Here is a 27,677-nt window from a genome sequence, read left to right on the forward strand (position 1 = left end):
GGTGGACAAGTCACTCGTGAAATTAGCCATGTAATACTGGTGGACTGTAATGTTGAATCAGGTTTGTGGGTTTGGGAAGTGACACAGAAAGCGGTATATCAATCATTTATTACCAACAATAAAAATTCGATCAACTATTCATGTTCCCCACGTTACAGATACTACAAATCTGAATATTCAACAAACATACTTAGTTAAAAGTGCACATAGAGAATATCTTCTCAATGCCTTAAACAAAGGAAAGAAAGAGCAAGCCCCTTTCATGTTATACCCAGGATGTTTGAAACGAGACACCAGGCATCTATCCAATGGGAAAAGCAGTTGCAGCTTCTAAACTAACCAATCAGAATGGAAGCAACTTCTGACAATTAGAATGAGGCATGTACCCACAGGACATGGCCATACCTGTTGAGTGACTAAGCAATTTGTTGAAAATTGTAAAGAATATCTGGCCTATAATAAAGGAGCAGTCACCAGACCATCTCCTATAAGACAAACAAATCCAACTGCACCGATGTAGGTGTTGCAATTTGATTATATGGGCTCATTTCCAGCATCTCAAGGTGACTCACCTTATTGAAAACGTAATAGGTATATTCTTGTGATAGTTGACCTTTGTATGGAATATGTGTGTTTAGCCTCCAGGGCTTCTTGTAGTGAGGCTGCAATGGTCACAGCACTTCAAAACTCCATATTCCCACATGCTGACACCCATATTGCATGTATGCTGAACAATGGTCTTCCTTTGTTGGTAAAGGCTTTCAGGCCGTCTGTGAGCAAACAGGCATACAAGTGGAGTACAGCACTCCATTCCACCCACAATCGAACGGCACGGTGGCGTGAAGGAATCAGGAGAGTAAGGAGACCTGGAAAAACTGACCTACTCTAGAGGCCAGAAATAAGCTACACTTGTAGTGCATAAACAACATACCAGTTGCAAAAATAGGAGTGCTTAAGAATGTTATTAATGAACAATGTCCACCTAAATGCACCCCTGATCGCTAACTCAGGCCAGTCTTCAAGGAAATGAAAGAGTTAATAGGAATTCGAGAGAGATCAAAAAACCTGACAAGAAAGTTTGGATACCACAAAAAGAGAATGAGTCCAAGAAAAGAAATTCTATAAAATAATTCTGACCCTTGTTTCCATCCTAAATGGAAACCTCCTTGTCTTGTTCCCCAGTTAATAAACGATTGGAGTGCGGATTAATTGAGACCAGGAGTGAAAACAAGACTCCCAGTAAAATTGTCTCCAGAGAGAACATCAAACATGCCCTAGCAAGATTTATTCTAGAATTAGTGGAACTCTTATATTAAACCAGTACAGTGGTCCAGCATAGAACTTCTACACCTCAATGAGAAAGGGTTGAGATGTATTAAAAAGATAAAAACATATAAAAATTCCAGTTCTCCTGATGAAGATCTCACAGGTGCATTGCCCAGGGATAATACATCCAGAATGTGTTGTTTTCAGAGTAAGAAAGATTCAAATTCCAGGAAAAAATGCCACTCTTGTTATACTTTATGTTTAATAATTGTGCTTGTAATAATATTATTACAAGCTGCCTTACTTTTTAGCAGACAAAGTCATATTTACTATGGAAATAGTCTCATCTGGCTCAGACACTCATAAACTTAATGACTCAAAAAATATTAGATTAAGAAGATCTGCAAGCGTTCATGATTCTAATTTAAAGATTCTCAAATGGCCCTTACCTCTTGGTCATATGTGGAGTAATTCATTGGAACCCTTAATTCTTGCCTTTGCCAAAGTGATTGTTCCTGTCCACTTCACAGTCGCTCTGACCAGATGGCAGACAAAATGAACAAAGATACGTGGCAAGAAAAAGAATCACTTGTGGAAATGATTAATGACACCCTAACAAAGCTGAAAGATTCCAGCCCAGATATTGAAGGTAACTTAATAGTGGAATCCCTAGCCGTGGGTCCATTTACACTTGAAGAAAAGCATAGACTCTGTTATGTCACTGAATGGTCCCACTCATGGTTTATATTCTAAATAGATTTAGAACTTCCAGCGAAACCCTGAATCTGGTTTTTGCATGCGACAATAAGGTGGAAAGATGCACTGATGATGTATTCCCCAAATAGGCAATGTTACCTGCATGGACAGGCCTTCAATTACTACTATGTAGTCAGTCATATGGTATTACCATCAACAGGTGAAAAAAATCTGTCCCTCAACAATTTTCATGATATTTTCTAAAATGTTAGAGTAAAACTGACTGTATAACCATACCTTAACAGTGCTCCCTCTCAGAACAGCACTGGTGTGACCCTTTGGTTCACTCAGAAGGTAGAAATTTCTGATGATAAGAGTTGTTCAGACATACCACTATCAGTGGATCACCCACCTTTAGGAGGTTTATGAAGGAAGTGACTCTTAAAGTAATCTGATTAGTCAAATCTTTGTTGTGTTTCGCCAGCCAAAACCACAAGCCCAATTTTAAAGAACAATTTGTGATAGATGCAACAAAGAATATTCTAGAAGGACTTGGACTTGATATTCATCAACAATGGCTAGAAGGAATTCAGTCCAGTTCCTACAAATATTTCTGAATACACTACTAGAGTAACTAAACTGATAATCAGACAAGTGAAGCACCTCCTTTCACAAGTTTCCTTTGCAGGCCCATACTAAGCTCCTGACTGGCTTAATGCTCTTGCTGAAACAATAGCTAAAACCTTTTCAGCTGTTAGAAGTTTACCTTCCGCAGCAGCAAATTAGTATCAAGATTAATTTTTGTTACAGTTTTCCAATGAATAGTTCCCCTAACCATTGGAATCATTAGTTTTGTAGTGTTCCACTGTTTAATGTCGAAGCTTGTAGGGACTGAAATTTGGTGACTTCTGTTTTTTGTATAATGTCTCCACTCCTAAGACTCTGCTAACTCCAATACCTAACCTGCACTACCATGGATTAACTGTTGTATGTCTGCTTTGCTCTCCACTGCCTCATACTCGCCTTTTACCTGTTCCTCTGGTCCGTCCTCAATCCTGGAAGAGTGAAGAGCAGGGACTGACCTATTATGTGTGTGAAATCACCCAAGTGTCAGAAAAAACAGTGTAAATGTAGAGAGCAGTCAAGCTTATTAGGAATATCACAGGAATATCACGAGGATTGACAGAAAGACAGGAAACAAGAAACCATTTCTTTGCTTTCAATTTCTGTGATGGGTCTACTTGATCAACTGTGACTCATTGGTATGTCTTTTTAGCTTTATCTGTGTCTTTGAAATAATTTTTTTTGTAACGTTTAACATTTGAAAATCTTTTATAAGATAGAAAACCCCTGTGAGTTTTAAATATGTTTTAAGAATTTTGTCTGGATTTAAATATGTATCACTAAAAATAACTGAACTTTGTTTTACTGTGTTAGCTGGGGGTGTCTCCTGTTTGGTAGAAACGGGGGACCCACTGCTTAAATAGTGGGTATTGCAGGTGAATTCACCATGCAGCATAAACAGGGCAGTGAACTGGCTTTTGAAGAGTAGGTAGTTATAGTATAACCTCCCTTTAGCCAGGGTACCCATAGCTATCTCTATCAGATAGAGCTTAAGGTCTTTGTTTGAATTTAAAACCTCACAGTCAGCATACCCGATACCATTGCATACCACCACCCCGGTAACATGTTTCGAGTGCCCACCACTCTCTTTAAAAAAAAAGACTTACCTCTGATATAACCCTTTCACTTTCCTCCAGTCACCTTAAAATTCTGCCCTCTTGTATTACCAATTACCACTGTGAGAAAAGTCTTTGGCTACCTACTCCGTCAATGCTTCTTTACACCTCTATCAAGTTACCTCTCATCCTCTTTCGCTCCGAAGAGAAAAGCCCAGCTCACTCAACCTTTCCTCATAAACATGCTCTCTAATCCAGGCAGCATTCTGGTAAATCTCCTCTGCACTCTCTCTAAAGTTTTCACATCCTTCCTATAATGAGGTGACCTGAACTGAACGCATTGCATAGCATTAATATTGTTTATCATCAATTTACAAGGTTTTAACACAATTTAACTAATATGTGGGCAATGGCAGGAGGAAATTAAACTGTGGCCCTTCCCACTAAGCCTTGATTCTATTTTTTTTACACATTATCAACATATTTACAAAGCTCATAACAATTTGAGATTAAAGTGCAATCCTCACTGTTTAATCTAGCCCCTGTGAACCCTGTTGTTCTGGAAGGCTTGGGGTGAGCCGGTGGCTCTGTGGATGTACATCTACATCATGGGACTGCAGCAGTTAAAGAAATGCAGCACATCATTACTGTATTTTTGAAGGCAACTAACATTCATAGCAGACTCTTCTTTCTGTATATGAGTTTAAAAGGAGGCATTATAACTAAACCCTTCCAAATGAAAACAAATTGCACCTATCTTGGAATGACCAGAGGAAAATTTCCTTTGGGCACTGTTAGTTGTAAATCACAAAATGTTCTTTGTAAACAGTTTTATGGCTCCATTACACAGCACACAAAGGAACTCTTCCCTTGGTAAATGCTAATTGATTTGCCAGTCGTTATTTGGGAGAGCAGACTGTTTAGACTGGCTCCTTTTACTCATTGAAATTCTTCTTCCACTTGCAATCTGGGCCTTTTATTTCATTGCTTTAATACTGTATAGATTTAAATCTCAAAATATTTCCTGACTAGTTTAGTACAACATTACAGTGGTGTTACAGTGTTGATGCGAGTTGCTTGAAAATGGACAGGTTTTCATCCAGATGCTTTTAGTGAATCTCCACAAATGCTAACACATTTAATGAGTTCCCTATATTTATTTCAGATTTTAGAACTTTTTGTTTGTGTCTTTCTCTTTTCCAAAAACTCACACTAATATAGAGAATAAATGAGATACAGTTTTCCCACCGAACTTTTTCCAGCAAAAAATCTATCACTAGGTGGCAGGCAAAAGCAGTCTAGATGATTTCCTGATATCTTACAAATAAAAGCCTTAGTTTCCATGTTTCTTTTAGATCTGCTGGGAATTGCTTGTAAACTACCAGGCTGCTCTTGTCTTATACTATACCCTTAGATTCAGCATCCATTTTGCAGTTTGTTTCGCTCTCCTAGATACAGCTGGATACAGCGTATTTGTCATGTAAACATTGCATTCACAATCAAAGTTCATAGTAAATTTATTATCAAAGTACATGAATGTCACAATATACTATGCTGAGAATCATTTTCTTGCAAGGATTCTCAGTAGAATAAAGAAATACAACAGAATTAATTAAAACTACACACAAATGTTAATTCACTCTTGAACTTCTCAATTGCTCCATTGCAATTTGCTGTTTTAAGCTTTTTAAAACAAGCCTTTGCCCAAGATTTGGTCATATATTCTGAGAGGGCTAGATGAAAGTAGAGAAAGTTGAAGGTTCCAAATGACACCATTGACACTGTACCGGTTTGAAAGGCAGAAAATCCAGGTCTACAGCACCTGCGCTCTCATGCATGGAAATCTGGGACTTAAAAATTCAAATTGTTGAACGTGAACTTCTGTCTGTCCCTCCTCCTTTAGCTCTTGCAGAACCCAGCATTGTTTGGTTCAAAGAACCTGGGACAAATTGTACTAAGAGTGCACTGATTTCAATGAGGTTTTGGGTTAGAAGGCAAAGGGGAAAGTAACTTACTCTTTTATTCTATTATTTCACTTTATTTTTCAGCCCTTAATTGTTTATATATGACTAGGTTGTATATAATTATACATTTGCATTATGTTTTATCTTTCTGAACATACTGATACTTGATATCTTAATGAAAGCACCCCTTTGGATATTTTCTGTGTTGGAAGTAGCATAAATCACCACAGGCTATTAAGTAAGACACCTTAGGCACTTGTAGTCTTCATTTCTCTTCAGTTTTAATTACCATAATACAATAAGGTACTATTAAAAGAATGGAAATATCCTTAAATATTTGTGTTATGGTGCCATTATGTTAAAATCATGCATTATTCAGTGCAAACAATATTTATAATATTCTATTAACAATATAATTTGCATTTTATTTGAAGTTTGTGGTTTGAAGCGAAATGGAATAGCATGTCTATTTAAAATATAATTATACTCATAATTCTTGTGACCCCCACATGGAAACTTGTAAAGAACTTGTAGCTGTAAGAAGCTAATAAAAGTTGATGATGCTTGTTACTCTCATGAGGTGAAATTTGGCAGAAGACTCAGTATGTTTTGTTTGCAGTGCATTAAAAAGAGATAAGAGAATTTACTCATATGAAAATATTGCTTTCTTCATCACATTTGGACAGAAAAAATAGTAAAAAGAGGTTGATGTGCTTAAAGTTTCTGAATTGTGTCAACATTCAGCACATCATCAATCCAAATGTAATTGTGCTGAGTTTGAAAACGATAGTTCATGATTGTTTCAATATACTGCAACATTTGTATGAAAGGAAAATGTTTTAATTCTGTTACTGTTCAGCAGATTGGCAGAACTGCCTGATGGCACCCTGCTGCCCCACGGACGGGGCCATCTGACATGGGGGTCAGGGCCATCGTCTCCCAGCAAGGACTGGTTGGGAAGACACACTCTTGTGCCTTCTTCTCACATGAATTCAACTCTGCACCACGCCATTATGAAGTAGGAGACAGGGATCTACTTGCCATTAAATGGGCCTTGGTGGAATGGAGACATTGCCTGATGGAAATACTGAGACCTTCCTGATTTGGACTGACTACCAGAACTTCTTATCCGTGCAACAGACCCGCCGTGCCAGGCTCTCATCTTTGAGAAATTCTAATTCACCATCTCTGACCGAGCCAGTTCCAAGAGCACTAATGCACTCTGTCATGACATTTTAACCTAGCAGAAATGGACATCAACCCTCAGCCCATCATCCCATTGTCCCAGATCTTCACCCTGATCATCTGGCATCTTGAGAACCAGATCCACCAGGCCCTGCTCCAGCTGACACACCTGACAGCCGCATGTACATGCCGGCGGCCTTGTGCTCTGAGGCAATCTACCACACCCACTCCTCATCCCTCAGTCAAAAAGAGCCAGCCAGCAAGTGGATAAGTTTCTCCAATGCTTCACCAGCTCTAACCCTTCCACGTGGAAGAAGTATTTGGCCTGCGCTGAGCTGTCCCACATTCTACACACCTCATATATCACCCTTTGAAGTACTTCATGGCTACCAACCCGTGTTGTTGCCCTCAGATGAGCCAATGGTGTCCGGACTGGGGACTACGTCTGGCAGTCCACCTGACGTCAGCCCCTGCACACCAAGTCACGCCCCTTCAAGATGATCATTGCATCAGTCCAGTCACTTGCTGCCTCCGGCTGTCACCGTCTCTCAGGGTCACACCCACCTTCTCCTCGGACCAATCAGCTCACTGGAGCCTGCACCTCCAGAACCGAGGGTGGTGGAAGTTGGTGCAGTGTACCTGGTTCTCCGATTGATGGATTCACGTTGTTGTGGATGGGGTCAAATTGGAGGGCGATGAACTGGAAGAGAGGTAGTCGTCTTGGTTGCCCTCTAGTTTCACCTTGGATGCATCATTCATTGAGGAGTCTCACCAGACCCATCCAGATCATCCTGGGCTGTTGGGTGGGGCCCATAGGAGAGGGGGTCCAGACCGGCCTGCACAGGCAGGAAGCTCCCAGTCTTCACCAGCTAACAGGAGTCACCTGCTACTACCAAATCATCTCCGCTGCTCTGCTTTTGTGTGCAGACCCTCTACGTTACCTGACACTGCCTTCTTTTAGTTGATTTATTTACTGTTTGTGCCAATCTAGAAAAGTAATAGAAGCAAGAGAACAGCTCTGAAAGGACCATGAGTTTAGGGACATGCATCATATGAAATATATATTTCACCAATAAGTACTTTTGGATGTAAGGTTATAAATGTTGTAGTTACACATCACAAGCAGGTTATATTTGTATTATACAAATGTTAAACATAGACCATCTTGAAGAATAGAAAATCTAGTCAACTCCACCTTACTATTTGGAACTTGGGTTGCAGTGCACCATTATACCAGAAAACAATTATACCAGTGCCTAAGAAGAGTAATGTGAGCTGCCTTAATGACTATCGCCCGGTAGCACTCACATTGACAGTGATGAAATGCTTTGAGAGGTTGGTCATGACTAGACTGAACTCCTGCCTCAGCAAGGACCTGGACCTATTGCAATTTGCCTATTGCCACAATAGGACAGCGGCAGACGCAATGTCAATGGCTCTCCATATGACTTTAGACCACCTAGATAACACAAACACCTGCGTCAGGATGCTGTTCATTGACTATAGCTCAGCATTTAATACCATCATTCCCACGATCCTCATTGAGAAGTTGCAGAACCTGGGCCTCTGTACCTAGGCCTCAGAAGTGGAGGGAGTGAGCAGCTTCAAGTTCCTGGGTGTCAAGATCTCTGAGGATCTAACCTGGTCCCAACATATCGATCTAGTTATAAGAATGCAAGACAGTGACTATATTAGGAGTTTGAAAAGATTTGGCATGTCAACAAATACACTGAAAAACTTATGTGGTTGTACCGTGGAGAGCATTCTGACAGGCTACATCACTATCTGGTATGGAGGGCCTACTGCACTGGACCGAAAGAAGCTGCAGAGGGTTGTAAATCTACTCAGCTCCATCTTGGGTACTAGCCTACAAAGTACCCAGGACATCTTTAGGGAGCGGTGTCTCAGAAAGACAGCGTCCATTATTAAGGACATCCAGCACCCAGTGCATGCCATTTTCTCATTGTTACCATCCGGTAGGAGGTACAGAAGCTTGAAGGCACACACTCAGTGATTCAGGAACAGATTCTTCCCCTCTGCCATCCGACTCCTAAATGAACAATGAAGCTTTGAACACTTTCTCACTTTTTTTTTAATATGCAGTATTTCTGTTTTTGCACTTTTTAAAATCTATGCAATATAAGTAATCGATGTACTTATTTATTTAATATTATTATGTTTTATTTTATTTATTTTTCTCTCTGCTAGATTATGTATTGCATTGAACTGCTGTTGCTAAGTTAACAAATTTCACGTCACATGCTGGTGATAATAAACCTGATTCTGATCAGAATTATGGATGTCTATCCTCTCTCTATTCTAAGGGCTGTATATAACTATATTTTGGGTTTTGTACTCATTTCCAAGTAAGTTCAGGCCTAAAGGTCAAAGAAAATGTTTTATTAAAGTACTTACATGTCACCATATACAACGCTGATACTCATTTGCTTGTGAGCAGTCAATAAATCCAGAATAGAATAATAGAAATAATAGAATCAATGAAAGACTGCACCAACTTGAGCATTCCACCAGTGTGCAGAAGGCAATGAACTGTGCAAGTACAAAATGCAAGTATTAATAATAAATAAATCAATCGCTATCAAGAACATGAGATGAAGAGTGTTTGGAATGAGTCCATGGGTTGTCGAAACATTTCAGTGATGGGATAAGTGAAGTTCAGTGTAGTTATCCCCTTTGTTTCAAGGTTCTGATGGTTGAGGGGCAGTATTGGTTATTGAGCCTGGTGGAGTGAATCATGAGGATCCTATACCTTCTTCCTGATGGCAGTAGTGAGAAGAGAGCATGTCCTGGGTGGTGGGTCTCTGATAATGGATGCTGTGTTCCTGCGACAACGCTTCATGTAGATGTGGTCAGTGATGGGAAGGATTTTACCTGTGACGGACTGAGTCCTAGCCACTATTTTTTGTAGGATTTTCTGTTCAAGGGTATTGGTGATTCCATAACAGGCTGTGATGCAGCCAGTCAATATACTCTTCACTACACATCCATAAAAGCTTTTTTGAAATTTTAGATGTCATGCCAAATCTTTGCAAATTCCTAAGGAAGTAGAGGGACTGCCATGCTTTCTCCGTAATTACACTTGCATGTTGGGCCCAGGGCAGATCGTCCTAAATAATAACACCTAGGAATTTAAAGTCGCTAACACTCTCCACCTCTGATCCTCTGATGAGGACTGGCTCATGGACCTCTGGTTTCCTTCCCCTGAAGACTATAATCAGCTCCTTGGTATTGCTGACATTGAGTAAGAGGTTGTTGTTTCAGCACCATTCAGCCAGATTTTCGATTTCCCTCTTGTATGCTGATTCATCACCACTTTTGATTCAGCCTAAGACAATATAGTCATCATCAAACTTGAATATGGTATTGGAGCTGTGCTTAACCGCACAGACATAAGTGTAAAATGAGTAGAGCAGGCGAATAAGCACACAGTCTTGTGGTGCACCTCTGCTGATGGAGATTGGGGAGGAGAATTTATTACCACTTTGAAGTGCATTAGCAAAGCAAACAGCATTATGAAGGACTCCACGCACCCCTCATAAAACTCTTTTCCTTCCTGCCACCTGGGAAGAGGCACCGAAGCATTTGAGCTCTCATGACCAGACTATGTAACAGTTTGTCCCCACAACCCATCAGACTCCTCAATACCCAGAGCCTGGACTGACACCAACTTACTGCCCTCTACTGTGCCTATTGTCTTGTTTATTATTTATTGTAATGCCTGAACTGGTTTGTGCACTTTATGCAGTCCTGGGTAGGTCTGTAGCCTAGTGTAGTTTTTTTTTCTGTGTTGTTTTCACATAGTTCAGTGTAGTTTTTGTACTGTTTCATGTAATACCATGGTCCTGAAAAACATTGCCTCATTTTTACTGTGTAATGTACCAGCAGTTATGGTTGAAATGATAATAACATGTGACTTGACTTGAACTGACTGGGGTCTACAAATGAGGAAATCCAGGGTCCAATTACACAAGGATGTATTGAGACCAAGGCTTTGAAGCTTATTGATTGGCTTTGAGGAGATTATGGTATTGAATTCTGAGCTGTAGTCAATAAAGAGCATCCTGATATATGCATCTTTGCTGTCCAGATGTTCCAGGGTTCTGTGAAGAGCCAGTGAGACGGTATCTGCTGTGAACCTGTTGCTCTGTAGACAAATTGGAGCAGATCCAGGTCACCTTTCAGGCAGGAGCAGATATGTTTCATCAACCTCTCAAAGCATTTCATCACTGTGGATCTAAGTGCTGCTGGATGATTGTCATCGAGGCAGGTTACCATCGTTTTCTTAGGCACTGGTATAAGTGAAGCCTGTTGAAGTACATGAGAATCTCAGACTGGTGAATTGAGAGGTTAAAGCTCTCAGTGAACACTCCAGCCAGTTGATCACCATAGGTCTTTAGTACTTGGCCAGGTACCCCATCTGAGCTGGATGCTTTTTGTGTGTTCACCCTCCTGAAAGCTTCAGAGACTGAAATCACAGGATCATCGGGGACTGTGAGAGTTCATGATGGTTCCTCCATGTTTTGACGGTCAAAGTGAGTACAGAAGGCATTGAGCTCAGCCTTGTTGTTGCCTCTGTCACTTGATTCTTCTTTATATGAAGTGATAGCATTCAAGGCCTGCCACATTCTTCATTCTTTCACGTTTAGTCCTGAATTGCCACTTCGCCCTTGAAATGGCTTTCTGTAAATTGTACCTGGACCTCTTGTAACTTTCTTGGCCATCAGACTTGAACGCCTCTGTTTCAGCCCTCAGCAGATTGTGGATCTCATGGATCATCCAGGGCTTCTGGTAGGGGAAGATGCTGAATGATTTTGTGAGGGCGAACTTATCTACAACTGTTTTAATAAAGTCCATCATAACCATGGTTATAACCATGATTATGACCATCATAACCATCATAACTCATTCAAATTCTTGAACACAGCTCAGTCCACTGACTCGAAGCGATCCAGCAGCTGCTCTGCTGCCTCTTGCAGCCATCTCTTTGTTGTCCTCATCTCAGGAGCATTGCTATTTAGCCTCTGCCTGTATGGCAGGTCAAAGGAGGACAGCAAGTGATCAGATTTACTGAAATACCTTGTTGCTTAGATCGGCAATCAAAATGGGGTGGTAAATGGTGAGAAGAAAGCACTATGCATAGAATGAATGGAGAACTATTGGTACACATGACAAACCTGATTGTGGGGAACACTTTGTGAATGGTGACCACAGCTCATTAAGTTTTAAAGTAGTTATAACCAAGGATAAGATTGGACCTTGCTCGAAGATACGAAGAGGGGGGAGGACAAAATATGATACGAGAAGACAGAAACTAAAGGACTTTGATTGGGAGCAGTTCTGTCATCAGCCTGTGGCAGTTATTTAAAGAGTAGCTGATCAAAGTTCAAGATCAGCATGTTCCAGTGCAGAATAAGGATGAGGATGGAGGAGAAGGGAAATTTGGATGACCCAACAAGGAAGTTATGCAAGGTTGAGGAAACTAAATTTTGACTGGAGACTTGTAGAATTTAAGGATAGCAGCAAAGTGCCCAAGCAGCTGATTTGGAAGGCCAAAAAAGATCATGAAATACCCTTGGCCAGCAGGATCAAGGAGAATCCCAAGGCATTTTATACTTAGATCAAGGAAAAGTGAATATCTAAGGAGGGAGTAGACCCGCTCAAGGATAAAGGAGAGAATTTCAGCTTGGAGTTAGTGCAAGTAGTTGAGGTACTAGTTAGATACATGGTTATCCACAGAGGAGAAATATTTGGAGGCTAGGGAAAATTGAGTTGGGCATGCAGATGTGCTGGGACATATTAAGATTAAGGAGGAGTTAGTGCTGTATCTTTTGGAAAACAATAAGCTGGATAAGTCCCCAGAGTCTGATGACATACAGTATATCCCAGAACTTCGAAGGATGCAAGTGAGGAAGTTCTATGACTTTAAAATTGATCTTTGTGTCCTTACTAGCAATGGTTAAGGCCACAGAGGATGAGAGAACAGCAAGTATGCCTTTTTTCAAGGAGGTAAATCAGATAATCCAGGTGAGCCGTACATGAGTGACAGGGAAACGATTGGAGGAGATACTGAGGGATATGATTTATGCACATTTGGTAAGGCATGGCCTGCTTTGAGGGCAATCAGCATGACCTGGTACAAGGTAGATCATGTCATACAAACTTGAGTGAGTTTTTGAGGAGGTGACAAAGGTGATCGATGAGAGCAAGGTTGTTGACATTGTTTACATATACTTTAGTAAAGCAGTTGATAAGTTCCCTCCTGGTAGGTTGATTCAGATGATCCAGGATGAACCACAAGTCTGGATTCATAACTAACGTACCCGTAGCAGACAGAGAGTAGGTGAAGAAGATTGTTACTCAGGCTGGAAGTCTGTGGCCAGTGGTATTCTCCAAGGATAGGTGCTGGGTCCGCTGTTATAGGTGATAAATATGAATGACTTGGATGAAAATGTAGATAGGTGGATTAGCAAGTCTTCAGATGATATCAAGTGTGGTGGAGTTGTGGACAGTGTAAAGGATTATCAAAACAATACTGCAAGATATAGATCAGTTATAAATATGTAGAGCATGTTAAGTGCATGGAATGGGTTAATGGAGTGCCAGTGGAAGGGGACAATTTGGTGGAGTTTAAGAGAGTTTTAGATAGACTAATGACAGATGTAGGGAATGAAAGGATATGGATGTTGCATAGGAGGATATTTTATATAAATTGGTATCAAGATAAGCAAAACATCATGGGCTGACTGGCCTATCCAATGATACACCGTTCTACGTTGTAATGAAGTTGCAGTTAGTGAAGGAAAGAAAATCATTAGAATATATGTTTTGTTAATTTTCAACATGTGTGTAAGAAACAGTGAATGCACCTCAAAGGATAGAACTTTTGTTTTGAACATGCAACAATTTAGAAGAAGAAAATAATTCCAGAATGATTCTTTTTAAACTGCAAATGCTGGAAACCTAACATACAACAGGAAGGACTAGAAATATTATGCAGGTCAGGCTGCACCTCTGGAAAGAGAAACAGGGTTAACCTTTTGTCAAAACTGGGGAGAAAAGAAGCTTGTTAAGATGTGGGGAAAGGTGAATGGGGGGAGCACTTTATATCTCTCACTAGGTAATAAGCTATAAAAAAAAGTTATCCAGTCAATGAGTGAATGCAGCAGTTAGAGAATAAGAACATGGACAAAAGAACTTTGACAAAAGGGCATGTCTTGGTATATTGAAGCCTTCTGGATTCAATATTGAGTTCTACAATTTCAGGTACACTTGATTTCACTGTCTCAGTTAACTATCTATGGTATAGGTTCAGCTTGTTTGTTATTTTCCCTCTTTTTTCACTTCTCTGGGAGCAGAAGACATGCCCTGCCTGACCCGTTGGGCAAGCCTTCCTGCTCTGCATGTCACAACTTTTGCTTTCTTTTGGCAGTGTTCTAATACTCAAATTGTTCTCAATCACTGAGTGGCCAGATGAACCAGATATCATTGATTCTATTCTGTTTCTTAAATTTACTGTGTATGCTTGCAAGAAAATGATTGTATGTGATAATATATGTACCATATGATGCAGCTTTTAAGTTAAAGGCGATCAATAACTTTTCCTGGTAGGCTGCAGTATATATTTTTTTACCAGTCGTTAGGAGATATTGGAATGTTGTTCGTGCACTGTTCAGTAAAAAAGTATACGCAACGTAATTTGTGTGTTACTGATACGTATGTATATTTAAAAGTAGCCGTGTTACAGGCACGGTTCGAAAAAAAGCATTTGCAATATGTATTTGTTTGTTACCATATGGATTTAATTAAAAGTTAAAAAATCCTCATGTGTAATATCTTTCTGTGTAAATATCTCATATTACAACGTGGGACACCTGCGGCTTAAAATCTGGTGCGGCTTGTACAAGTACAAAATTGATTTTCTTTCTAAAATTAGAGCCTGCGGCTTTTAATCAGGTGCGCTCTGTAGTCCGGAATCTATGGTACTTTGATCTTTGAACTTTAATCATGAATCTTGTTCACAGTATATTGCCATGTTAAACAGTAAATATCCCAATTCAACACGCAGAAAAAGCTGGAGGAACTCAGCAGGTCGGGCAGCATCTATGGAAAACAGTAGACTGTTAATGTATCAGACGGACACTCTTCTTCAGGACTGACAAGGAAGGGAGAACATCACAGTTTTTTTCTTTATCAGAGACATCCTCCCACCTCCCATCCTCCCCACAGTTTAATAAGCTTCTTATGTCTCTTTCCTTGTTCTGAGAGAAGGGTTGTGTCCTGAAATGTTTATTTTCTGTCAGATACAGCCTGACCTGCTGAGTATTTCTAGCATTTTTGATTTATACTTTATATTGTAAGAATGAAGCTCCCTTGAGGAGACTTTAATTTCCCCAATCCATCTGCCCTTACATTTGGAGAAAGCTAAACAATAGTGAAAAGCAATTGTGATGCTGTTTTCTTAATGGTGTCTTGGAAATTTGTACTGTATTTTTTTTGCGAAGCTCTAGAGTAAAACTAACTTTTTTACTTTCAAAGGAAGTGGTAAGAGAAAACCAGAAAGAGAACTGCAACACAGTCCAATAAAAATTTGTTGCTTAAAATGGAGGCAATTTCTCCTTAACTAGATTATACATGAACAATGTCTGTACGTGCACGATACACTGCTGAAATTTGTTCATTTCTTTTTGATTGTAGAAGTGAATGTCATGTGGGCAGCACACCAAGTACATCACAGCTCTGAAGACTACAATCTGTCTACAGCCCTTCGACAGTCTCTATTACAGAAATACCTTTCCTGGGTACGTCAGCTCTGAAGTTTCACATTGGTAGTCTGCTGTCATTGTTAACCATTCAAACAAGTTGTCTGCTTGCTCACTTGAAATGTGCCAAGAATTTGTTAATCCTTTGATGCAGGTTCTCGGATTTTCTGGGATGTTGTTTCACTAAGTTCTTTTTTTAGAGGTGGTGGGTTTTGAATTGTAGCGGCTTGTATACTTGTACCGCTGAGTATAATCTTACAATGCTGACTGATCCTACTTAGTGGATCTTCTGTTTGGCTATATTTTGTGTTGATACAAAATCTGCAGTGTTGGACGGAGGTGTATTTTGTAATTCATGCTGTAAGTGCTTACTGTAAAAGTGGTGATTTGCATCATTGAGAAATGAAACTTTGATTATGCTTTACTGTTGAAGTGCCCATTGTGCAATCGTGAGATACGGCACAGAAACAGGCCTTTCTGCGCATTGGGTGCATACAAACCATCAACTAATGACATTAATCCTATTTGTTTTATTCTCCTCACATTCTCATTAACTCTTAAAATCTTGGAACCCTTAGAGTCCACCACTCCTCTACACATGAGGGATGATTATTTTTTCTGGCTAATTAATCTACCAACCCACTTATCTGTGAGATGTGGGAGCAAGCTGGTGCATCTGAAGGAAGCTCATGCTGCCACATGTTTCTAGTGCTGTGAGACAATGGCTTTACTAGCGGTCCCACTGTGGTTCCATTTTTTGTTACAGGGCAATACATTACCAGTACGATTAGCTCTCTTCGGTTCATTGATGAAACAAAAGTGATTCTAAAATATTATATTTGGAGATGAAAATAATATGAACATTAATTTTTTCTTTTGAACCATCACAGCTTAAAGAAAGTACTTTTCTATAATATATTCTGGACCAATTTTTATCAAATTACCTCCCTGATGGAAAGCTTAAAATTCAAGGAGCACTTATTCGGAATTGCTGTGTGGAGTTCTTATAATGACTGCTGACAGTTTGTCCTTGAGTCATTCCTATTTTCAGATCAATTAATCTTTTATTATTTGTTACACTACTTAAATAAATTTATATCTTTATATTTCAAAAGGAAAAGAGAAAAAAAGTACTATTTGATGCTGTCACTTACTCTCTAAAATCTCATTGAAATTTCATGCAAATACTGCTGAATTCAAACCCAATGACAGTAAAGCATTTTTCATGAAGTGAGTTTCCATAGTTTAGTATAAACCAATGGCAGTAACCTCCAAGAGTACCACAACCTTGTTATAGAGTTTGAAAGTTTGCGTGTCTCAATGACCCATGCTGGCTAGAGTCAGGACTTTATGTTTTGGCTCTTGGTAGGGTCACTCATGCCAAACAGGTCAAAGTGTAGAGACCTGACTAAGAATGGTCCACTAATCCTCCAGGCTCAGGACTAACAACCCTGACAGATCAACAAAAGTTGTTACAGAAACAGCAATGAAGAATCCTTCAACATCTGTGTGTGAAGATGTATGGCCAAGGACAGGCAGAGGTGGAGGACCCTCATTGCTGCCCTAAAGCCCAGCAGCATAACAGGCCGTCACTAACAATGGCAATCTTGTTTTTCAGTTCATTTACTTCAGTAGACATGTTTATAAAGCAGCGTTTGCAATTTATGTTTAGGTAACTATTCTTGCTAAAATTAGTGAATTAAAGATGTTCTTAGATTGAAGTTAGCATTTATTATTACCATGCTAAAAATAGCATGTATTTTGGATGGAAAAAGTCATCATAATGGTGATTTGGGAGGGTAGTGTTGAGTGCATTTCTCTGGCAGTGGTAGAGAGAGAGGAATTTAAATCTGGCTCTGTTTAACATGGCATGCAATGATGAAATGCTGACCTTAGGGGTTAAAATTAGAAAATTGCTCTGTCATAAGCATAAAAATTATTAGAGCCACAACATTCAAAATTAACCTTCAGTGATGGTTTCATTAATGCGGATCTAAAACAATGTAAGCCACTGTTTCCCCAAAGAGGAAGCAGGTCTTCCTAGTGCTGAAGGCTCAGAAATACACAAATTAATAAGTAATTATTCCAAACTAAGTTCAAAGTCACTGTATTACACAGCACTCCACACACTCACAATTTCCTCTCTACACTGCTTACATTGAAGCCAGAACCTTCCTTTCATTTTTAGTCATTTTGTTGCAACCACAACTGACTTGTGGCAAGTTTTCATGATCCAACACTTCATGAATGAGATGTGCAACACATGACTTCCAGACACTGCAGGTTCCAATCAGAATCATGTCTCAGGAAGTTATTGTGCCTCCCACACAATATTTCATCTGTTCAAGTTTTACAATGATCTATGACCCTACCTACGTTTCTTGGAAGAGCAGCGTCTGTATGGGTTATCCTTCCACAGGAAACCCATAGCCCATCTGTAACTCTATAAAAACCTCCAGTGCATACTTGCAATGCCCTCATGTGCAAGTGAAAGGCATCTTCACCATTACCTTTCTTGACTCATGGAATTCTATAAACCTAAGGGACAGATAGAGGGCTTAGAGGCCAAATTTCTTTATTGATTAAACCATACATCTCAGTTCATGTCCAGTAGCCCTGCAGGTCGTGAACTTTTGGGAGACAATCACAAATGATTGGATCCAACTTGGAATCGAAAATCACAATTTCAATTATGTTTGCAATAGGTTTCTGATATGTGTTATGTCATGCAGTTTACTGCTCACTGTTGCATTCACGTGGTCAGGCATGATTTATGCTCAACTAGATTAGACCTACTCCATTTCTCCATTAGCTTACAGGAGCATAAAGACCAGATATTAATACTTACTGCAATTGCAGTCTTTCCCAAAGTGCATCCACTCAAAAATTGTGTGCATCTGGTCATTCTGCCTCCCATTCTCAGATATTCATCAACAGGAAGGGAGTATATTTTTTCAATATCCAGTGTTGATAATCCATCAAAAGAACTTTATAATGAATGCTGGCAGCTCATTCACTTTTAGACAGACCCAGCTACTTGTATTTTTGGGAACACATGACTTATAAAAATGGAATTGACTTTAGCCCATAAGAAATAGTTACTAAATGTTCTTTACATTACAGCCATATTTCAGAATACTGATTATCAGGTAGTTACATACATAAAATGGATGTGGACTTTCCCCTCCAGAAGCAGTAGGCCAAAGCTCCCAATTTAGTTCTTAGTTTCTGACAAAATGGCCAATAACAACCTGGAAAGAAAAGCCCAATTAAATAAGTTAATTTTACCGTCATTGTAAAATATTTGAAAAATATATACGTTTTCCCTCATTGCCCATTCACTGGCTTTACTTTTCAAGCCTAATAATGCATGCTGTGTCTTGAATTAATCTCAGAAGCTGAGCACTTCCATAGCAACAGCTCCTCACACTTGCAAACGCTCATCAAATGCCTTTCAAATTCAAGTTTAACTGTTATTTGGTCATTATGTGAATAGCCATGAATACATGCAAACAAAACAGTGTGCCTCTGGGGCCAGGGTGCAAAACAAAGTTCAGACAGTCATACACGTTACATATAATATCTTACAGCATGTGTAAGATAGCAAGTAAACATTGTCACACAAAAAACACTGTTTTCTTATAAAAATGCCTACAGTTATAGCCATCTAAAAACAGAACAAACTAAAGTATCAGGGGTACTCATTGAGGTTGGAATAGCAATTAACAATTGTCTTGATAAAGTGGAAAACTTAGACATGAGCTGCACATAGTTGGAACTTCACTTGATTATAAATTCAAGGATGCGAGGGTGGAAAATGATGAGGAGGAGAGGTGTAGGAACTGCTGGTGGGATCTCATTATAGATTTTATGGATTGGACCCAAGATCAGTATTGAACCTAGTCTTATGCAGCTCTATTCACTGCACAGGTCCAGGTCCAAGGAAGTGAGAGAGGCCCAGGTTTAAGGAACAGAGAGAGGCAAAGCATGAGTGGATTCTACAGTTACTTAAATTAAATTACTTCATTCACCGTGAACTACATAGTTAGAATGGTAACTTCAATACAGCAAAATTTGTCGTGCTCAAGTAGCCACTCTGAGTCACTAAGAAATGCCCTCTGGGTGATTTGTCAGGTTTATTTTTCAAACAAATATGTTTGCAGGTTTGATCTTATGACAGCTTGAGCTGTATCTATGTGAGGGACAAATTGTTCTTTAAACCCTCATTGACAAATGTTTATTTGCTTCCAGGTATTTAACCTTCCAATGGCTCTCTTCATACCTCCGTCAGTATTTGCTGTACATATCCAGTTTAACCTGCTATATCAGTTCTGGATTCACACAGAGGTATTTGCAATGGCTTTTAAATATCAGCGCCTTTTAATAAACCAGTATTTTTTCTATGTTCTCGACTTTGAGTATCATCGTTCAGGAACTGTAGCTGTTAAAAGAAACTTCTGCTTTTGCATTGTTTACCATTTTCTTCTAAATCTGAGTGTCTTGTTCTGTAAACAGTCAATGTAGACTTCGTAAGATCAAACAAATAATGTTTTCAAATCAATTGGCAAAACACATGATCTTTTTTCTTTGAATAGTGGGAGTAACGATCGTGGGCAGAGCTGTTGATGTTCATAGGATAATGGGCAAGTGGAAAATCCTTTTGATATTGGCTGGAAAAAACCTAGCAGGATATGCAGATTAAATGAGATTTCATATTTGATTTTGTGGAAGTATTTTGGGATGAAGTGTGATGGATGTTATTTTCACGGATTTGAGAGGCTTATTGCTAACCTCAGCTTTCTAGCCCTGACGCATGACCTGTCCAAAGGGTCAAAGTTTTGATTTTATTTCATTTTGAAATATAGGCTTTACAGACCCAATGAGTTGCAACACCTAGCAATCCACTAATTTAACCCTAACCTAATCTCAGGGCAATTTACAATGACCAATTAACCTACTAATCAGTAAATCTTTGGAATGTGGGAGGAATCTGAACCTCCTAGAGGAAACCCACAAACTCATGGAAAGGATGTATAAACGTCTTACAGAGGATGCTAGAATTGAACTCCAAACTCCGATGCACTGAGCTGTAATAGCGTTGCACTAACCACTACTCTAAGCTAAATGTTTAATAAATGTTCTTTGCTTTGTATTGTAAACAAGGAATAGACTCCTGTTTTTAATGTAAATTGCAAGCAGTAATCAGTTTGAAGTTAAAGGCGCAGGCTGCTAGCCCATAGCAGGTGGCTGGCTGCTACGGGGTCTGGTTTGGAAACTAAAGTGACCCTGAGATACTAGCCTACATTAGTCAAAGGCAAGACAATGGGGTTATGTCACTTAGCACATTAACCATGATTACAAGTTGAGATGGAGGTGTGTGTGTTCAGAGGATCGGCCCTCACAGCATTAATTGTGGATGGTTGGGATCTCTGTCAACAGGAGCTTTGAAGACCATCTGTGTGAGTTACTTTGGCCCAGCAAAGGTATTTGGAAAGCATTTCATGCAGATGATATCATCTAGTAGAAAATAGCATAAATATCAGAAGCATTGAGGATTGCTAGGAAAGACAAGGAGAATGACAGAAAGATGGAGTAATAGAAAGAAGAATAGAATTAATTCCTCAGCCCACAAAAAGTCGTCAATGATTCCTGGCATTAACTTGATTCAATTAGGACAAATAAGAGGTGGTTGTGGCAGGCAGAGAAATGATTATAGGATTGCTTTGAGTCAGTGGACTGAGCTGTGTTCAGGCACTTATCTAGAGATCTCAATGAATACACCATGGATAATGGACTTTGTTAAAACATCTGTAGATGTGTGGGTCCCCACTAAGTCACTCAGAGTCTTCTCCAATCAGACGCCCTGGATAAACCATGACACCCAGAATTTGCTGAGGGCCAGATCAGAGGCGTTGATCAGAAGTCTGGAGATCAAGAAAACTGCAAGAGGTGTACAATCTCCAGAAAGCCATCTCATTGGTGAAAAGGAGATTCTGGACCAAATTGGAATCTACGAGGGATGCTCAACAGTTGTGGCGGGGCCTGAATGCGATCACCTCCTACAAGGTTAAATCAAGTTACAAGGATGAAAGCTGGACATCACTTCCAGATGAGCTCAATGCCTTCTATGTTCACTTTCATCGTCAGAACATGGAGGAACATCCCAATGATGCTTTGATCTCAGTATCTGAAGCTGACATGAGGGTGAATCCACAGAAAGCATCCAGACTGGATGGGGTACCTGGCTGAGTGCTGAAGGCCTGTGCTGACCAACTGGCTGCATTGTTCACTGAGATCCTTAACCTCTCACTTCAGCAATGTGGGATATCCACCTGCTTCAAGCAGGCTTCAATTGTACCAGTGCCCAAGAAGAACGTGGTGATCTATGGTGTCAATGACTATTGTGCAGTAGCACATACGTACACGTTGATGAAGTGTTCTGAGAGGCTGGTGTTGAAACATATCAACTGTTGTCTGAGTAGCGACTTGAATCCACTTCAGTTTGCCTGCTGGAGCGACTGGTCTACAGCAGATGTCACCTCTTTGGCTCTTCACTCAATGCTGGAACATCTGGACAGCAAAGATGCTTACATTAGGATGTTCTTTATCAATTACAGTTCTGCACTTAATACCATCATCCCCTTGAAACTAATTGTGATTTAAGCATGGCAACGCCACGACTTACTTAGGAGTCAGTGGAGATTTGGCAGGATGTCTAAAACTTTCACAGTATTCTATAGATGTGTAGTGGAGAGTGTATTGACTAGCTGCATCATGGCCTGCTGTGTAAATACCAATGCCTTTGAACTGAAAAATCCTACAAAAAGTAGTGGATTTGGCCCAGTATATCACGGGTGATGCCCTCCCAACCATTGAGCACATCTACATGAAAGGCTGTTGAAGGAAAGTACAATCCATTATCAGAGCTCTTCACTCCCAGGCCATGCTCTTTTCACACTGCTGCCATCAGGTAGAAGGTACAAGAGCCTCAGGACTCACACCATCAGGTTCAAGAACAGTTACTACCCCACATCAGGCTTTTGGACAAATGGGATAGCCACACTCACCTGCCCATCCACTGAGATGTTCCCATAACCAATTACACCTGAGCAATCATTGTCCAGTTTGCCAAGATACTTATCTTGGGGCTTATCACCAACAATGTTGAGAGGGCCTACAGAGAGGAGGTGGAAGTAATTGACCCTGGTGCCAGGCAACTCACCCCTTCCTTAATGCCAAAAAGACAAATGTGATGCTTATCAACTTCAGGAGAACTTGCACCATTCCAAGTCCCCTTTATACCGGTGCACAGCAGTGGAAACCTGCAAGTGTACATCTTGCACAAACTCTCATGGTCCAAGAGCACATACTACACAGTCGGGAAAGTTCACCAATGTCTCTACTTTCTGAGGAGGCTAAAGGGAGCTGGACTTTGCACATCCATACTCATGTCATTCTACAGGCGCACAGTAGGGAGCATCTTAGCATTTACAGCTGGGTACAGAAACTGCACTGTGATGGACAGGAAGGCTCTGCAAAGGGTGGTCGAAACTGCCCAATGCATCACCGGCACCAGACTAGCCACCATGAAGGACACGTACACTGAGAGGTGCCAGGTAAGGGCCAGAAACATTATGAATACTGCTGCTCGTTGACTGTTTGTCTCACTCCCATCAAGTAGGAGGCTACATAGCAAGTATACCAGGACCACCAGTCTCAAAAGCAGTTGCTTCCTTCAAGCAGTAAGGCTGATCAATACATCGACTCACTAACTCATCCCTCTGCACCCCCCAACCAGCACTCTTTCATTTTTTCCTGTCAGTCACTTTATGTACAGACACTCTTGTGCTTAGCATCACTTCATGGACATACAATTGATGTATGTATATTAACTAACTAGTGTATTTATATTCATTGTGTTTCTTCTTATTATATTCTTTATCTTTCGTGAGTTTTTGTACTGCATCAGATCCGGAGTAACAACTATTTTGTTCTCCTTTACGTTTGTTTACAGGAAATGACATTAAATACGTGCTAAGAACTATTTGACTAAACCTAATTGTGTATCATTAAAAATAAAACAAACAGTGTTTAACTACTTTGGAAGATTCTCCTCCTTGGTAAGGGTGGGGTGGGTGAGCTGTGGGTATTCATGTACACAGACAGGGATGTAAGCTAGTTCTTGAAGAGTAGGTGGATACAATTTAACTACCATATATCGTGAATATTCGGATATCTATATCAGATAGGCCTTAAAATTTTCTTTTAGATTCAGGGCTTTGCAGACAAGAAGCACAGTACCATCACATCACAGATGTACACAGATCATTAAATGTCAAATTAAGGTGTTTTTTAAAAAAAAGGAATCTTAGATATTGTATCAAACAGGTTGGAGGAAAGTCATTTTTGTATAGCTATTCCAATCCCTATTGTGATCATATCTGGACCTTGTAACTCTCCAGCCAGAACCTCCCTTAATACTGTGATGCCAGTTGTGTTATCACTGAGGCATCTATTTAATGAGTATATCAGCTACCAAATGCTGGATAAAATATTTCAAGTCAGTTTAAGGGAATTTAATGAGCTTGGAAAGTATCTGTGAGGTCATCTCTAAAAGTTGCCTGCTCATGTTTGCCAGTCTCAGCAGGGTCCCTTGTAGTACCAAAAAAAACCATGAAATTAGTGCAGGGCGCTCCTCAATGTATTCAAACTGAGCCATGGTCATAATAAGGAGCTTTAAGTTACCGATTGAATTTGTCCTAATGGGAACTGGTGTGTGACAGCATTAAGTGTGCACATGATGCCAAGAAAAGATCAGGCATACTAAATCTTGCTCATGCACAGATGTACCCAATATGATTTTTGCATTTGATGCAGATTTACCTGGAAATGATTCTTTGGCCAATCTATTCTAGGTAAAGTCAAATTTTGATTTGAATGCCTAAAAATAGAATGAACTATGATCCAATTTTTAGACATTGGCAGAAAAGCTCAACTGTCAGTGAGTATTAGAAGAGAAAGAAACAGAAGCAGTACTCCATATCAGTGACCTTTCATTGGAACTGAGAAGCTTTAAGATATAAAGAAATGTGGAAGAAGAAGGAACAAACGAAAGACCTGTTACGCGGCAGAAACCAGAAAAGAATAATGACTGAAGAAGATAGTGCAAGACGAAGCAAGGTATGATGGAATGAGAAGTTTGAGGATGTGTAAAAGGAAGAGCCAGAATCATCGGAACTTACATGAGGAAACTGTTGTAGATGCTAGAAATCTGAAACACAAACAGTGAAAGTGAGAAATTTTCCATTCAGAAAGTTATAATTCTTTTGGGAAGCTCACAGGGTTTTCATTACTTCTGTCACAGTGCCACATAAATGATTTTGCTCATATTCAGCGGGATATCTGCGTTCTTGTAGTTTGTAGTTAAATATGTTTTCTTTTACTTTGAATAGGGTTAAAGCATCAAATTTCATGTCCTTAGCAGAATCATAACTTGTTTCTATTTTTCTAGCTATGTTTTACAGGATGTATTTCAAAGGGACCGTAAACTTTGGCTTTTATATATTTATTGGAACTGGAAGCACTTGTATAGCAGAATAAATATGACATTAGATCTCACTGATTACCCTGTATCTGATGCATTTCAATGTACACATAATTAATCGAGAAGGACATGAATATAGTAATGTCATTTAGAATAAACCTGCCCCCCCCCGAAAGACCAGTTCATTGATTAAATCTTTTCAGTGATCCATTGGTTCAAGGCATTGTACATTATATGGCAGAGTATTCAAATTTCTGTTCATGAATCATTTCAAATAACATTAGAGAATCCCATATTCCCTATATTCAAATAAAGTTCATTGTTTATTTGGTTAGGACTCACAATGGGTAAAACTGTGAATGGACACAAATATAGGAGATGGAGGGTAAAATGTGTTTGAAGCTTTGCCATGATCTGACAAGTAATGCAAGTTCAAAGAAGCTTATGCACTTCTGCTCTTGTTTTTTGATGTTCTTATGATTTGTCATGAGTAAGGATTCAAAATATTCATGATTAGGAATATTTCTGTTATATTGTGGTTCAACTTTCCATTGCAAATATAATGAAAGGGCTCAGAGTGTAGTGACTCTGTGGAATACTTTTTTTCAATGGTGGGTAGAAGCAAAGTCTTTGAATGCTTTTAAAGTTGTAATAGATTCTTGATAAGCAAGGAAATGAAAAGTTACCTCAAGTTGACAGTAATGTGAAGTTGACCAGATCAGCCACTTTCTCATTAGATGGAAGAGCAGGTTTGAGTGGTAAACACAAAGTACACTGCAGATGCTGTGGTCAAATCAACACACACAAACAAGCTGGATGAACTCAGCAGGTCGGGCAGCATCCGTTGTCTGCTCATTTCAATGCATGCTACCCGACCTGCTGAGTTCATCCAGCTTGTTTGTATAGGTTTGAGTGGTCTGTCCTTGCTTATATGTTGACTGCTCGTTTCCACGGATGCTGCCCGACCTACTGAGTTCCTCCAGCTTGTTGTACGTGTTGCTTTGACCCCAGCAACTGCAGTGTATTTTGTGTTCTTATATGTTTGTATGCTAGTTTAGCGTATACCTAAAGGACATGGTCATTTTAATTTAATATACAGTCCTCTTGAGTTTTTAGAAATATTTATATCAGTATCACCTTCCTTTGAAAGGAAAGATGTTGCTTGTATTTTGCTGTCAACCAATGAACTACACCCCACTGAGCAAATTACAACTCTCAATAATTATATGAAACACTTTTAAGATCAATTCTGTTTTTATTCCTATGTACAAATATTGTCACTTCTGTTTCTCTGCTTGGGTGAATATACTATTTTGTATTTATTTAAATATTAAAAAGTTCCTCACCAGATAAGAAAACAGTTACCTTCATGTAAGTTAGATCTTGGAATGAATTCCAAAGAGTGCAAACATAAAGGCTTTGAAGTTTCCTATGGATTAACCTTCTTTCACAGCCACCCCTACAGGGAACATATACACAGCGTGGCCACAAATCCATCTGTATAAACACAAAGTTTAGTGTCAAACATTGATACAACATTTCAGTTTACTTTAGTGTGCAAATTAAGTCTAATGATTTATCCACATTGTGGCAGGAGACAAGAACAATCCCAACAATAAGTGCTTTTGCTTTTTTGGCCATATATCACAGACTTTCTCTATAAATTCTAGCATAAAATTCAACTTTAATAATTTCTCTTCATCCTTTGAAAATATGCAAGGCAAAAATACATTTCTGCAATTACAAAATTATTATTTTTGGAGATAAGAGAATATTTTGTTAGTACAGCAGCAATTTCCTTCTTATATTATTAGTTTTACTAAAACATTGCATTTAATAAAAATGCATTCTTTGTACATTTCAATCTTTGGGAATAATGAAGGTTCCATTTGTCACATCTGTCATCTTGGTTAATTTCATCACAGATTTACTGATTCGGTTCTGAGTTAATTAAGTTTGTGCCTGGAACCATGCCATACTGCAGAAGTAAAGGCGTTTCCTCAGCTGACTCTTGCTGGAAAACTTTCTCCCTTTCCTTCCCTCTCTCTCCCTTTCAGCTTTAAGGGCTGAATACTTCTACATGTCATAGACCACTGCCTGATGGGGAATGCAGTGCCGTTGAAGCCAACCGGTAGCATGTTCTAACTATCTTAGTGTGTCTGCATCTCTTTATCCGAGATTAAATTCCAATGTATCATTGAAGCACTTCCTTAGATTGCCATGGGATCACTAACCATGGACCAAGAATCTGGCGTCCAGTCCAATGGAATTGACCCTTGAAGATAATTACCATTGACATCAGTTTCTGTGAGGATGTGTTGGCATCAGTGTAGTGGTCTTTTGATGTGGTAAAAGAGAACATACAGAGGCATCCTTGGTGGTAGCTATCCAGGTACTTTGGTTTTTTTTTAGTCATTTACTCGGGTCTTCTATAACAAGAAAGACTTTGAATTGGGCTGGCTAAGCAAGTTCTGATGAAGATGAAGATCTCAGTGATGGAGGAGGTATAAGAGGATGTCTGGATCCCAAGGAGTGAAATTTCCAACTCAGCACAAACAGAAAC

The 27,677-nt window shown here is 39.5% G+C and overlaps 1 protein-coding gene across 1 annotated transcript in view; it reads left to right on the forward strand.

The window, feature by feature from the left end:
* Positions 1–27,677, forward strand: part of agmo (alkylglycerol monooxygenase) — a 354,023-nt gene that overhangs the window by 179,553 nt on the left and 146,793 nt on the right. The window contains exons 4-5 of the mRNA XM_073052942.1: positions 15,506–15,609; positions 19,822–19,917. Coding sequence (XP_072909043.1) covers positions 15,506–15,609; positions 19,822–19,917 — 200 coding nt within the window. The remainder of the gene's footprint in view (positions 1–15,505; positions 15,610–19,821; positions 19,918–27,677) is intronic.

The sequence above is a fragment of the Hemitrygon akajei genome, chromosome 8, assembly GCF_048418815.1.
Source record: "Hemitrygon akajei chromosome 8, sHemAka1.3, whole genome shotgun sequence".
In the NCBI taxonomy this organism is placed as follows: Eukaryota; Metazoa; Chordata; class Chondrichthyes; order Myliobatiformes; family Dasyatidae; genus Hemitrygon; species Hemitrygon akajei.